Source organism: Anomaloglossus baeobatrachus, chromosome 10 (assembly GCF_048569485.1).
Source record: "Anomaloglossus baeobatrachus isolate aAnoBae1 chromosome 10, aAnoBae1.hap1, whole genome shotgun sequence".
Taxonomy (NCBI): Eukaryota; Metazoa; Chordata; class Amphibia; order Anura; family Aromobatidae; genus Anomaloglossus; species Anomaloglossus baeobatrachus.
In genome coordinates this window covers 39,193,966-39,209,596 of record NC_134362.1, presented here as the reverse complement: position 1 = coordinate 39,209,596, position 15,631 = coordinate 39,193,966, and the positions used below count along the sequence as shown (strand labels likewise).

The 15,631-nt window shown below is 44.6% G+C and overlaps 1 protein-coding gene across 1 annotated transcript; it reads left to right on the top strand.

Moving 5' to 3' along the window:
* Positions 1 to 515: 515 nt before the first annotated feature.
* LOC142254319 (olfactory receptor 6C70-like) lies at positions 516 to 13,773 on the top strand. Its single transcript, XM_075325365.1, has 5 exons — positions 516 to 797; positions 1,011 to 1,105; positions 3,255 to 3,306; positions 11,026 to 11,029; positions 12,809 to 13,773. Exons 1-5 carry the CDS (start codon positions 516 to 518, stop codon positions 13,771 to 13,773), a joined length of 1,398 nt encoding a protein of 465 aa, XP_075181480.1.
* The last annotated feature ends 1,858 nt before the right edge of the window (positions 13,774 to 15,631 follow it).

Sequence of the window (15,631 nt, the reverse complement as noted above, 5' to 3'; positions counted from 1 at the left end):
GATCTCTGTGGGAGAGCCCATCCACCATCGGCACATGCCTGCTGTAGTAGTTCGGTGTTTGGTGAGAGCAATTTTTTTGGGGGGCTGTCTGCTTTCTTTTGGGGCTATCCTCTCTTTTGGGACTGTCTTCCCTCTTTTGGGGATGTCTGCTTTCTTTACTGAAGAGTCCTGCTGTATTCTTTAACTTTTTTAGCTGCATGGACCCTTCATTATTGAAGCACGACTAGGGTTTATTTTTGGGGTAGGGCTTATATTTTAAGTATATTCCACAAAGGATGAAAATTCCTGCTAGGGCTTATTTTCACAGTAGGGCTTATTTTCATGGGAAACATAGTATTAGCTAATTTAGATTGTAATGGGTGAGATGGGACATAAATCAGCCCGTATGTCTACATGTAAAGGCACTACTGCTTAAATAGAAAATTGCTTTCGGACAGTCATTGTTCACCATTAAATCTCAAATTATTTTACCTTTCAACAGGTTTTGAAATCGTGAAATCTTGGAGTCCCCCGGCATGTGTGAGGACAACCACACCACGGTCACATATGTGCTCCTTCTGGGGTTTCAAAACCTTAAAAGCTTCAAGATCCCGTTGTTTGTGATCTTACTATTGGTCTATATTGTTATATTAGTAGGAAACCTTCTGGTCGTCCTTACAGTGCTGATTGCTAAAAACCTCAGACACCCCATGTACATCTTTCTTCAGAATCTTGCCTTGAGTGACTTTCTGTTTTCGTCTGTTGTCGTTCCACAGTTGTTGTACATTACGTGGTGGGAGACCGGACAGTTACTTATGGTGGGTTGTATTTTTCAGTTTTACATGTACAGTTTTCTGGGGATAGTTCAGTGTTACCTATTAACCGTCATGGCCTATGACCGGTATTTGGCCATTTGTGACCCTTTACGATACTCTTCACTTCTGAGCATTAAACATTGCCACCAGTTGGTCTATCTATCATGGTCGCTCGCTTTCATACTTGATTCTCTTGAAGTCATTTTTCTCTTTCAGTTGAAGTTTTGTGACTCCAATATCATCGATCATTTCTTTTGTGACTTATCGCCTATACTTAATTTGTCATCATCTGATACTTCCGTCATAATTTGGCAAGATTTATTTTTATCAGTTGTTACCATTTTGCTGCCATTTCTGTTTGTACTAATATCCTATATATGCATTGTGATTACCATCCTCAACATACCATCCATCACCGGAAGGAAGAAAGCTTTTTCTACCTGCAGCACTCATCTGCTCCTCGTGGTCATTTACTACGGAGCTCTGATCGCTTTATACTTAGCCCCTTCTGGGGATAATTCTCATAATGAAAACAAGTTAAAATACGGTGATATATACCGTATATATCACTGATAAATACGGTGATGACTCCATTCAGCAATCCTCTAATATACAGTGTAAGGAACAAGGAGCTAGTGAGGGGCTTCAAGACTTTCATTCACAGACAGCTATGGACAAACTAAAGTTGTTCTTCACTAGAGATGAGTGGAATGATTCATGGGACACCGACATAGGGGTTAGGGGTACCTGATGGCTAGATGGGAGGCCCATGAATCACTTACCCTCCAGAATTCCCGGCGCGGCTTTTGATTAGCCACAATTGGATCAACATCATCTGAGTGTGACATTGCGCAAGCCCTAAGACACAACGGTTACACCAGAAAGTAGGAGATTTGTGAGCATTCCATCCAGGATGCTCAACCAGAATTCTGAGAATCAATCCAGTCATCTCCAGTGTAGATGTTAGGGGTATCTGGCGGCTAGATGGGAGGCTCGTGAATCTCTTACCTTCCAGAGTTCCCGACACAGCTTTTGATTAGCCAGGACTGGATCAACATCATCTGAGTTTGACATTGTGCTAAACCTAAGACATCAAATGTCATATCTTTTATGCCAGAAGGTAGGAGGTTCGTGGGCATTCCATCCTGGACTCTCAACCAGAATTCCGAGAGTCAATCCACTCATCTCCACCGTAGAGGTTAGAGGTACCTGGTGGCTAGACCGGAGGCTCGTGAATTTCTTCCCTTCCAGAATTCCCCGTGCGGCTTTTGATTAGCCAGGACTGGATCAACATCATCTGAGTGCGACATTGCGCCAACCCTAAGACATAAAATGTCACATTGATTACATCAGAAAGTAGAAGGTTCGTGGGCATTCCATCCTGGACGCTCAACCAGAATTCCGAGAGTCAATCACTCAACTCCACCGTAGAGGTTAGAGGTACCTGGCGGCTACATGGGAAGCTCGTGAATCTCTTTCCTTCCAGAGTTACCCGTGCGGCTTTTGATTAGCCAGGACTGGATCAACATCATCTGAGTGCGACATTGCGCCAACCCTAAGACATCAAATGACACAACGGTTACGCCAGAAAGTAGGATATTCATGGGCATTCCATCCTGGATGCTCAGTTGGAATTCTGAGAATCAATCCAGTAATCTCCAACGTAGAAGTTAGGAGTACCTGGCGGCTAGATGGGAGGCCCATGAATCTCTTACCTTCCAGAGTTCCCGGCGCAGCTTTTGATTAGCTATGACTGGATCAACATCATCTGAGTGTGACATTGCGCCAACCCTAAGACATCAAATGGGACATCAGTTACGCCAGAAGGTAGGAGACTCATGGGCATTCCATCCTGGATGCTCAACCGGAATTCCATGAATTGATCCACTCATCTCCAGCGTAGAGGTTATGGGTACCTGGTGGTTAGATGGGAGGCTCATGAATCTCTTACTTTCCAGAGTTCACCATGTAGCTTTTGATTAGCCAGGGCTGGCTGAATATCATCTGTGTGTGACATTGCGCCAGCTCTAAGACATCAAATGCCACTTTGGTTACGCCAGAAGGTAGGAAATTCGTGGTCCTTCCATTCTGGACGCTCAATTGGAATTCCATGAATCGATCCACTCATCTCTATTCTTTCCTTGCTAATACCTTGTTGTTTGTGGTTGAAAATTGTGCTCCGATTACAGTTTTAAAAGGTTTTTAGCTGAAAAACTGTGGAAAAGAAGCGCACATAGGGTTTTATCCGATATAGGGTTAAACACAGGTAATGGGACAGGTACTCACCTGCTGTAGTTATGACAGGCACAACACCTTGAAAGCACAATATAAATAGAATGGTGGTAAGCAGCAGCCCCGATGCGAGCGGTAAATAATAACAAAATGGTTTACAGAAAACGGGTCAAATGCTGCGCTAAAAAACACAAATCCAGGACATATGATTTTTCTTTATTTTCACAGGTCAACGCGTTTCAAAGACATCTCCGTCGTCTTCATCAGCCGTTCCTTTTATGTTTGTCCTGATGAAGAAGACGGAGATGTCTTTGAAACGCATTGACCTGGGAAAATAAAGAAAAAGGAATTCATGATATGTCCTGGATTTGTGGTTTTTAGCGCAGCGTTTAACCCGTTTTCTCTAAACCATTTTTCATTATTAAAATGTTTTTGCACATTTTACATGACGTTGGAGCAGAATTTCATATATTTGTGCAAGATCTTTTAATTTAGACCCGAAAGAAGAAATAATGAAAAGTAATAATGACATGATGAAATAATAATGAAATAATGAAAGAAGAAATAACCCAATGAAGATTAATTCCATGACCAATAATTTTCTAGAGTAAATTTTGTAGTGCAATTTTTCGGTGTTTTTTTCTTTACTGTCTCATGCAGTGAACCTTTGGACAAACTTTATCAGTTTTATCTAATCTCTAAATCCACTCTTCAATATCTTTATTCTTCTATTTACAACAGATTTCAAAATCTGGTTGCTATGATTCATATGGAAAATAATGGTTGAAAGAAAATGTCTCTGGTTTCACAGTGAAAGGGTTTAAGTATGTAATTTGAGGACAGCATGATGTAGGGGTTAAAACACTGAATTCAGCCATGTGTCACTTATCAGGCTGTGTGTTATGGTTTACTTACAATGAAGGTTTTATCACCATATGATTATCACTGCTAAGACCATCACAGGGCTCATGAGAAGTTGTCCACCACATTCCCACCTCTGATAAGCAGCTCACTGTTGATCTATAATGAACAGAGAGCTGTGGTGTGGGCGGGGCTAGCTGACTGAGCTCTGGTACATCTAAGAACTCTGATTGTATCACAACTGCTGCACCCAGTAAACTATGTGATATATCATTGGAATCAGGGCCTCTGTCCCTACATCATGCTGCTGTCAGATGAGGAAGCAAAAACCTCAGAGCGCATCTTCAGAGATTCCAATTCTGCAAATCACTCAAATTTTACAGGGAAATCTAAGTTATTTGATTCAAATTGAATGTTCCTTATTCTCTTGGATTTCTAAAGACGCCAAAGCATAGTACACCCAAAAATAAGAAAAAAAAAAGATTACTCATGTCCCTGCTCACCTGTCCCACTGTCTGGTCCTCCACGCCTCTTCTTTTGCCTTCCCCCATCATGCACATTCTCTTCAGCCTACTTCACTCTACATTCATTTTTTTTTTACTTTTTTACTTTTTGTCAGCCCTCTATGAATCAGCTAAATATCAGTCATGTTTTTCTGTAAATAACAAAAATATGAGTTTCTGGAGAATACCAATATTTGTAATATTTGTAAAATTCAAGGAGAATTAAATTCTAATAAAATAAATTTGATCATCTCTTGAAGTGAGATTAAAGTAAAAAGAGTTTATGAAAGATTATAAGAAACTAGCTGTAGTACATGGTGTTGCCCAGGATAGTAATTGTCTCTTTCCCTCTCTCTCCCGCTATCTGTTTCTCTCATTCTCCCTCTCACACTCTCTCTCTATCCCTCTCTCTCTTACACTCTCCCACTCTATCACTTTCCCTCTCTCACACACTCCCCCTCTCTCTCTCTCCGTCTCTCACACATGTGACGCCCTGGACTAGCCAGGTAGTCACAGACATAACACCACACACACCCCTTCCCCTGGATAGTAACACCAGTCAAACAAAAACCCTTGTTGCCTCCCTCCAGGGTCTGATGTCCACACCAGGTGGGGCGGAGCCAGGTGGTTGGCCCCGCCCACCGAGGAGTTCACAGGCCTGGAGGCGGGAAAAGAGACAGATTCGAGCAGACAGTGCGAGTGAGAGGTCAGAAACTGTCGGTGCCTGGGTAGGGGCCCAGACACAAACAGCAAGGTTGGCAGACGGTGGTGGCCGTCTGGAGGAGTTAGTGGATCTCTACGGAACCGAAGGACCGGGGTCGGGCGGTGGCCAGGGAGTGGAGTGAAGCTAAGCACACAGGCAGGGCCATCGGACCCCAACTAGGCTTACAGCCGCCGACAACGGTCAAATCCGAGTGTGACCAGAACTCCAGGGGTTTCCCAAGAACCAAGACCCGACAGAAGGCAACAGTCCACACCGTGAGGATATACAGCCACCGCCATAGGCTAGAGATCCAAGGACCAGCACCTGCGGGCAAAACGGGCTCCTTCGGTACCTATACGCCGGGGAGCGGACTACCGGTGGGCAACCACAGGAGTCAGAACATTCTGACAAGGTGCAGGGAAAGACAGCCACCATCACACTGTCCGGGGAGAGCACAAACACTGCAGCCGGCTGCGGGACCCGTCCATCCAGCCGTTTGGTTTACCAGAGACTTTGTGCATCTGTGTCTGAGTGAGTACAACAGTGCCATCCGGCACCGCGCTGCGCTGCCCCTGCAACCCTGCACCTCAGCCATCCAGCCTCCCCGTTACACCACCGGGCCCCGGGATCACCAACCCCTACCCACGGAGGGGACAACATCCTAGCTGCTCCCTACCATCGCTCCCGGGATCCCAGTCACCAGCAGCGGTGGTGCCCTTTATCACCATGACCCGTGGGTGGCGTCACGAACTATCTCCCAAAACAAACCACCCCCTTTTCACGCGTGGACGAGGAGCGCTGCTTGAGTTCCCGGGTCCGGCCCACCTCTCGAGCCACCGAGCAGCAGCAGAAGCCCCGGACCCAAGCGTGGTAAGCGCGCCCCCTCCGCCCGCGACACACACTCTCCCTCTCACACTCTCCCTCTATCCCTCTCTCTTTTACTCGCCGTCTCTCACACTCTCCCACTCTATCACTTTCCCTCTCTCACACACTCCCTCTCTCTCTCTCTGTCTCTCACACACTCCCCCTCTCTCTCTCTGTCTTTCACACACTCTCCCTCTAGGTTCTTCTTTGCTTTGATTACTGCTTTGCACACTCTTGGCATTCTCTTGATGAGCTTCAAGAGGTAGTCACCGGAAATGGTCTTCACTTCACAGGTGTGCTCTGTCAGGTTTAATCAGGCGGATGAGAACGCCCACCTAGGGGTCCTGAGGTGTCAGGGGCGGGAACACGTCAGTTGGAGTTTGAGTTGGAGTTTAAGACAGTCAAGTGGAAGTCAGGCGCAGACTGTGCAGTGTAGTCAGGGGTAGGAGCCCTTGGACTACCCGGCTAGGTGGCAGACAGTGAACAGGGCCACAGGCGACGGAGATCCGGTCGCGGGAAACCTTAAGTGGACCGGGGCAGGGTCGTAGCCCGCCGGTGCCGACAGCGGGAATCCGGTCCAGAGGCCGTGCACAGACGGGGTGTCTGGACCCTAGGACGAGGAAGGTCGCATGCCCCCTTGTTAATGAACCAGCAGAGGACGAGGTTTCAGGCCTTGTTCTTCCGAAGCCCAGAGAGCGAAACGGAAGCCCAACGCAGGGGGATAGGGTGTCCGTCAGAGCCACAGAGATCCCAAGGGTCAGATTTCACAGGCCACAGCTCCCAAATACACACAGAACCGGAAATGGACTTCTCCATTCCATGCAAAGTCATCCAACAAGAGAGAAAAACACAGCGTGCAGGAGGAAGGGACACCTGTTCACTATCCCGGGTCTGGGACCCGAATACACCCTCCAACGGCAGCCGGTCACTGGCAACTTGGTTTACCACTGGACTTGTGTGAAATTACTGAACTTTGAGTACACCACTGACCCCCGGTCCAATCCGGTGCACCACCTCCAGCAGCCATTACTCCCGTGTTCCGACCGCGGGCCCCGAGACTACACCTCCCCTACCCGTGGAGGGGATCCCCTCTTGCTGCCCTGCTCTATCAGCCCCGGGCGCCCCATCACAATGCAGTGGCGGTACTAAATAGGATAACTGAAGTGAGCACTAATATATATTTTATGAGTGCAAGCCAAAAAAATACATAGTACATTAGGATAAGGCTGCACATCAAAGTTAGATAATAGTATAATGCTATAAGCATACCGAAAAACATTGAAGCATACAATGAAAAGTGCCACTTGCTAACTTGAAAGTGTGAATAATGAAATGCATACCTGCCATGAATATTAGGAAAAACGTCATAATACTAAATAGGATAACTGAAGTGAGCATTATTCACCTTTCAAGTTAGCAAGTGGCATTTTTCATTGTATGCTTCAACGTTTTTCGGTATGCTGATAGCATTATACTATTATCTAACTTTGATGTGCAGCCTTATCCTTATGTACTATGTTTTTTTTTTTGGCTTGCACTCATAAAATATATATTAGTGCTCACTTCAGTTATCCTATTTAGTATTATGAAGTTTTTTTTCTGAATGTGAACACAACTCCGCCTTTTTCGGCCATGTTTTTTCCATCTCCTATATAAGAAAGTCCTTGGTTACCCCTCTCCACACACAGCAGTTTTTAATTGCAATGAGATGACACACAGTTAGGGTCATAGAGCTAGGGACCCCAATATAGAGATATGCCTTGACGAGGTTTTGGGGCTCAGTTATATTGATCAATGCGATTGCTAAATATCTCCTTTTTCCTAATATTCATGGCAGGTATGCATTTCATTATTCACCTTTCAAGTTAGCAAGTGGCATTTTTCATTGTATGCTTCAATGTTTTTTGGTATGCTTATAGCATTTTACTATTATCTAACTTTGAAATGCAGCGGCGGTGTCACCATCCCTCACCGCAACCCACGGGTGGCGTCACCGACACAACACATCCCCTGTAAATACCCCCTTTACAACGGTTGTGAGGACGGACGGCCATGTGAGCCCGGGTCCGGTCACCACTCGAGCTGCAGCAGCGAACTCGAGCGGGCCCAGAGAAGCGGCAGTGGCCCCCGCTCGCAACATATGAACTAAGTGCAAGAGCTGAAAAACATTTACCATGGGGGACTACATATATGAATGTAAGATAATTTTAGAAGTAGACCTCTAAAAATTATGATGGAGGGCATTATATATACCAATTTAAAAATTGAGAGTGCGGGTCACATGATCACCCTGTGGATATGGTGGAGGAGGAGGAGGTGCAGAAACTAGTGTAGGAGGTGGGGGAACCCTGATGGAACTAGGACTCTCAGTCCTGGGTGTTGGAAGCAGGTGACACGTTTCCTAGTCTGACTCAGTCCCAGCCACAAGCACTTGTCCACATATCGGTGGTTAAGTGGACCTTCCCAGTAAATGCAATGGTCAGGGCACAGGTTATGTTATGGGACATATGCTTGTGTAAAGTGGGGAAAAATAGTGGTGGCTGGGGACTGAATACCAAGGAAAGACCACCACCATGAAGTTGTAGAAGACCTCAGTGTCCACAAGCCTAAATGGAACCATTTCCAGGGCAAGCAGTCAATTTGGGCTAAATTTATAGGACGGATTGCAATACAACCTGGAAGACACGTAGAGAGGGGCCTCAGAATAAATTGTTGGTCAATTTTAAAAAGTGTGGGAGTCCTACATCTGGTAAAGCCTATGCACTAAGTGCAAGAGCTGATAAATATTTACCCATGGGGGTATATATATCTATGGCAGCACAGTGGCTTTACAGCACTGAGATCTTGAGTTTAAATCCCACCAAGGACAACATCTGCAAGGAGTTTATACAGTTAGGTCCAGAAATATTTGGACAGTGACACAAGTTTTGTTATTTTAGCTGTTTACAAAAACATGTTCAGAAATACAATTATATATATATAATATGGGCTGAAAGTGCACACTCCCAGCTGCAATATGAGAGTTTTCACATCCAAATCGGAGAAAGGGTTTAGGAATCATAGCTCTGTAATGCATAGCCTCCTCTTTTTCAAGGGACCAAAAGTAATTGGACAAGGGACTCTAAGGGCTGCAATTAACTCTGAAGGCGTCTGCCTCGTTAACCTGTAATCAATGAAGTAGTTAAAAGGTCTGGGGTTGATTACAGGTGTGTGGTTTTGCATTTGGAAGCTGTTGCTGTGACCAAACAACATGCGGTCTAAGGAACTCTCAATTGAGGTGAAGCAGAACATCCTGAGGCTGAAAAAAAAGAAAAAATCCATCAGAGAGATAGCAGACATGCTTGGAGTAGCAACATCAACAGTCGGGTACATTCTGAGAAAAAAGGAATTGACTGGTGAGCTTGGGAACTCAAAAAGGCCTGGGCGTCCACTGATGACAACAGTGGTGGATGATCGCCGCATACTTTCTTTGGTGAAGAAGAACCCGTTCACAACATCAACTGAAGTCCAGAACACTCTCAGTGAAGTAGGTGTATCTGTCTCTAAGTCAACAGTAAAGAGAAGACTCCATGAAAGTAAATACAAAGGGTTCACATCTAGATGCAAACCATTCATCAATTCCAAAAATAGACAGGCCAGAGTTAAATTTGCTGAAAAACACCTCATGAAGCCAGCTCAGTTCTGGAAAAGTATTCTATGAACAGATGAGACAAAGATCAACCTGTACCAGAATGTTGGGAAGAAAAAAGTTTGGAGAAGAAAGGGAACGGCACATGATCCAAGGCACACCACATCCTCTGTAAAACATGGTGGAGGCAACGTGATGGCATGGGCATGCATGGCTTTCAATGGCACTGGGTCACTTGTGTTTATTGATGACATAACAGCAGACAAGAGTAGCCGGATTAATTCTGAAGTGTACCGGGATATACTTTCAGCCCAGATTCAGCCAAATGCCGCAAAGTTGATCGGACGGCGCTTCATAGTACAGATGGACAATGACCCCAAGCATACAGCCAAAGCTACCCAGGAGTTCATGAGTGCAAAAAAGTGGAACATTCTGCAATGGCCAAGTCAATCACCAGATCTTAACCCAATTGAGCATGCATTTCACTTGCTCAAATCCAGACTTAAGACGGAAAGACCCACAAACAAGCAAGACCTGAAGGCTGCGGCTGTAAAGGCCTGGCAAAGCATTAAGAAGGAGGAAACCCAGCGTTTGGTGATTTGTACAATTCCTACAATTTCTATCAGATATTTTTGTTCAAACCTTCAAATTAAACGTTACAATCTGCACTTGAATTCTGTTGTAGAGATTTCATTTCAAATCCAATGTGGTGGCATGCAGAGCCCAACTCGCGAAAATTGTGTCACTGTCCAAATATTTCTGGACCTAACTGTATGTTCTCCTCGTGTTTGTGTGGGTTTCCTCTGGGTTCTCCGGTTTCCTGCCACACTCCAAAGACATAGTGATAGGAAATTTAGATAGTGAGCCCCAATGGGGACAGTGTTATTGTCTGCAATCCTCTATTGTCCATAGTTGATGGAAACAATTTACATGAGAAAACATGGAGTTTCCCTTGAAGAGGTTTCCAAGACATACAATATAGTTGCCAAAAATCCTGTACAGAATACATTCTACAATATACTTCATCATGTTGCCCTATATGTCGTTAGAAAGTATTATATATTGGGAATAAAAAATATCCAACAGAAGTGAGATGACCACTCAGCTTCCCTTTATTTTGGTTGAACACATTCATTATTTCAATGATTCATTTGTTGCTTTGTTGATCATTGGTCCTGGCCTTTATGTAAATTGGCAATTAAAATAGTTTTTTTTAAATTGAATCTTCTTGTTTTGTGGCTAATAATCCTGTGGGGAGGTAAAACATGTTTTCCAGACATTAATAGAAACAAACAAACAAACATCGTCTCCCGTGTGTAATAGAATGTAGTATATAAGCGCACAGTAATAGTAAAAGCTAATAATAAGGAAAGAACCGAGCATGTGTGACTATTATCAACTTCACTATCTGTTTTATATTCTAAGCTCCTATTATTACAGATTGGTAAGTGACAAATTATAACATTTTAATTAACAATCCATGCCGAGCGTCTTAGATATTGAGTATTCTTACTTTGTTAGTATGTATATCTTTGTAATTCATTTTACTTTACAAACAATGGAGATTACTATACAATTTATTTATAAACAGAAGCCTAGGGCATAAAATATAAGGCTGCAGTTATACACTCTTAGGGGCATAAACAACCAAGGGGTTCAATAGCAAAACTTGGAATGGAGCCCTACACCACTAGGATCACCTGCAGCAGAAGGACAAGAAACTGTTATGACTATTTTAGTCTCCCAAAAGAAAAGAATGGAAATCACGCACAAATTGAAGTTACAGCAAAGGGTTAAAGTCACAGTACAGGGATAATTCACACAGTGGTGTCACAGTAAAGAGATAATGCACACAGTTATGTTGCCATACAGGGATAATACACACAGCAATGTCACGGTACACTTTTGGAGCCTAGTTGGCTGTAGCCTTGGTGTCTGGCTGCAGCAGTGAAGTGTGTTTGTACATCCTTTTGCTTATGTCCCCCTGTTTGTCCTCCTTACTGTGATGCTACCACCAGGGGGAGTACTCAGGCAGGATGTAGTGCTTCTAAGTGTAGTTAGGCGCAAGCCCACTAGAGGTCACTAGTATCCATGGAAGAATGGTCAATCAAGCCGAAGGTCATTGTCGGGAAGTCACATAGGTACGGAGGGGTAAGTGGAGCTGGAGTCAAGTGAGAGCCGAGGGTCGTGAAGCAAGGAGGTATCGTCAGGAGCCAGAGGGAAGCAAAGCCATCGTCAAATAGCAAGCTGGGATCGGAAACTGAGAGGACAAGTACGTATAGAGGAGCTAGTGGAGACGGGATAACACAGCAGAGAGCGGGTTAGGGAGACAAGGAGGTAAGAAAGGACATGAAGGACGGAGGTCAGGGAAAGGAGTACTAGGTAGCGGGCAGAATCAGAACAGACTCACAGGAACCAGAAGTACACACTGCAGAGCAGGAACTATCACTGGCGGCATACCAAGGAAAACAGTTCCAACGAGGCATGACAGAATAGGCTCCTTCCATTGGACCTAACCCCAAAGAATGCAGACAGCAGGAAAACAAACACATACAATGCCTCTGGACAATCAGAGTCATACGTGAATCATGACAATTCCCCTGTGTGCCGTTACCATAGTGGTAAACTATAGCACATTCACTGGCTTTATCACTCTCCAGGGTGAGAGGACGTCAACAAGGGGAAGGGCTCGTATAGGAATGTTAGGGGAGCTCAGGGACCAGACACAGGTTAGTGTCAGGAGGAGGCCCATCCCCTGCTCTCTATCATCAGGGTTATTCCCATTGATACCCGTGTATTTCGCCGTGCACCGGACAGTTCTTGGTCTGTACGCATCTTTCACGCAATGTGTCGGACACTCACCAGTCCAAGCGGGACATATCTTTGGAGGCTTTGCATGCATCTTTGTATGGAAAAGTGCTGCTTCTATTTCTAGATCGATAGAACAAATAGGATTTGACAAAATAACACAAAACAAACATTTCTTGTTCTCCGATCCTGTGTACATGGCAATAATACTATATGATTCCAGATAACTTAAGCATTACACCAAGCTTTCTTGAGCTAGTAACAGAAGGGTCCACAAGCATCAATACATTTCTGAGATCCCAAAAGTTAGCAAATCTAGGAATTCTTTTGTTGTGACAGATGACTTGTATTATTTATTGACTTTATCCACTCAATGTTTTATCCTTTAATTTCATACTATTTTATCATTTAACAGGTTTTGAAATCTTGGAGTCCCCCGGCATGTGTGAGGACAACCACACCACGGTCACTTATGTGTTACTTCTGGGGTTCCAAGACCTTCAAAACTTCAAGATCCCGTTGTTTGTGATCTTACTATTAGTCTATATTGTTATATTAGTAGGAAACCTTCTGGTCGTCCTTACAGTGCTGATTGCTAAAAATCTCAGACACCCCATGTACATCTTTCTTCAGAATCTTGCCTTCTGCGACTTTCTGTTTTCGTCTGTTGTCGTTCCACAATTGTTGTACGTTACGTGGTGGGAGACCGGACAGTTACTTATGGTGGGTTGTATTTTTCAGTTTTACATGTACAGTTTTCTGGGGATAGTTCAGTCTTTCCTCTTAACCGTCATGGCCTATGACCGGTATTTGGCCATTTGTGACCCTTTACGATACTCTTCACTTCTGAGCATTAAACATTGTCACCAGTTGGTCTATCTGTCTTGGTCGCTCGCTTTCGTACTTGATTCTGTAGAAGTCATTTTTATTTTTCACTTGAAGTTTTGTGACTCCAATATCATCGATCATTTCTTTTGTGACTTATCGCCTATACTTGAACTGGCGTCATCTGATACTTTCATCATAATTTGGCAAGATTTATTTTTATCGGTCATTGCAATACTGCTGCCATTTCTGTTTGTACTAGTATCCTATACATGCATCGTGATTACCATCCTCAACATACCATCCATCACCGGAAGGAAAAAAGCTTTCTCTACCTGCAGCACTCATCTGCTCCTCGTGGTCATTTACTACGGAGCTCTGATCGCTTTATACTTAGCCCCTTCTGGGGATAATTCTCACAATGCAAACAAGTTTAAATCTCTGATAAATATGGTGATGAATCCATTCAGCAATCCTCTAATATACAGTGTAAGGAACAAGGAGCTGGTGAGGGGCTTCAAGACTTTCATTCACAGACAGCTATGGACAAAATAAAATTGCTCTTCAAAAGAGATGAGTGGATTGATTCACGAGACTCTAACGTAGAGGTTAAGGGTACCTGGCGGCTAGACAGGAGGCCTGTGAATGTCTTACCTTCCAGAGTTCACGGCGTGGCTTTTGATTAGCCAGGACTAGATCAACATCATCTGAGTGTGACGTTGCGCCAACCCTATGACATCAAATGTCACATCGGTTGCGCCTGAAGGTAGGAAATTCGTGGTCCCTCCATTCTAGACACTGAACCAGAATTCCATGAATTGATCCACTCATCTCCAGCGTAGAGGTTAGGGGTACCTGGCGGCTAGATGAGAGGCTCGTGATCCTCTTACCTTCCAGAGCTCCTCGCACGGCTTTTGATAAGCTAGGACTGGATCAACAACATCTGAGGGCGACATTGCACCAACCCTAAAGGGGGCTTTACACGCTGTGACATTGCTAACGATTTATCGTCGGGGTCACGGTGTTCGTGACGCACATCCGGCGTCGTTAGCGACATCGCAGCGTGTGACACGTACGAGCGACCTTCTACGATCGCAAAAGTGGTAAAAATCGTTGGTGTTGGAGAGGTCATCCAAAAACCAAATATCGTTGTCTGGTGAGTAGCAATGTTGTTCGTCTTTCCGGCGGCACCACACATCGCTATGTGTAACACCGCAGGAGCGATGAACATCTTCTTACCTCCGGTCACCGGAAAAGAAGGAAGAAAGGAGGTGGGCGGGATGTTACATCCCGCTCATCTCCGCTCCTCTGCTTCTATTGGCTGGCCGCTTAGTGACGCCGCAGTGACGTCGCTATGACGCCGAACGCACCTCCCCCTTGAGGTAGGGATTGTTCGGCGGTCACAGCGACGTCGCTGACAAGGTATGTGCGTGTGACGCTGCCGTAGTGATAATGTTCGCTACGGCAGCGATCAACACATATTGCACATACGATGGGGGCAGGGGCTAGCGATGTCGCAGCGTGTAAAGCACCCTTAAGACATCAAATGCCACTATGGTTACGCCAAAATGTAGCAGATTCGTGGGTGTTCCATGCTGGATGCTGAATCAAAATTCAGCGAATTGGTCCACTCATCTCCAGCATAGAGGTTAGGGGTACCGGGTGGCTAGACAGGAGGCTTGTGAATCTTTTCCCTTCCAGAGTTACCCGTGCGGCTTTTGATTAGCCAGGGCTGAATCAGCATCATCTGAGTGTGACATTGGGCCAACCCTAAGACATCAAGTGTCATATTGGTTACAACAGAAGGTAGGAGGTTCGTGGGAATTCCATCCTGGATGCTCAACCAGAATTCCGAGAATCAATCCAGTCATCTCCAGCGTAGAGGTTAGGGATATCTGGTGGTTAGATGAGAGGCCCATGAACTTCTACCTTCCAGAATTCCCGTTGTGTATTTTGATTAGCCAGGACTGGATGAACATCATCTGAGTATGACATTGCGCCAGCCCTAAGACATCAAATGCCACTTCGGTTACGTGAGAAGGTAGGAAATTCGTGTTCCTTCCATTCTATGTGCTCAATCGGAATTACGCGAATCAGTCCAGTCATCTCCGTTCTTTCCCTTCTAATACCTTGTCGTTTGTGGTTGAAAATTGTGCTCCGATTACATTGTTTAAAACGTTTTTACACATTTTACATTACGTCGGAGCAGACTTTCATATGTTTGCGCGAGATCTTTTAATTTAGACCCGAAAGTCTTAACAATGAAGAATCATTCCGTGAGTAATGATTTTGTAGAGTAAATTTGGTAGTGCAATTTTTCGATGTGTTTGCTTTTCTGTCTCATGCAGTGAACCCATAGACAATCATAATTTATCAGTTTTATCCAAATCTCTAAATCCACACTTCAATATTT

What these genes read in the sequence shown, in the direction of transcription:
- LOC142254319 (XM_075325365.1), top strand. Translation starts at nt 516, where the DNA reads ATGTGTGAGGACAACCACACCACGGTCACATATGTGCTCCTTCTGGGG. An exon ending in AGACCGGACAGTTACTTATG is followed by an intron (nt 798 to 1,010) that starts GTGGGTTGTATT and finishes TTTCTCTTTCAG; the next exon opens with TTGAAGTTTTGTGACTCCAA. An exon ending in GATACTTCCGTCATAATTTG is followed by an intron (nt 1,106 to 3,254) that starts GCAAGATTTATT and finishes TTATTTTCACAG; the next exon opens with GTCAACGCGTTTCAAAGACA.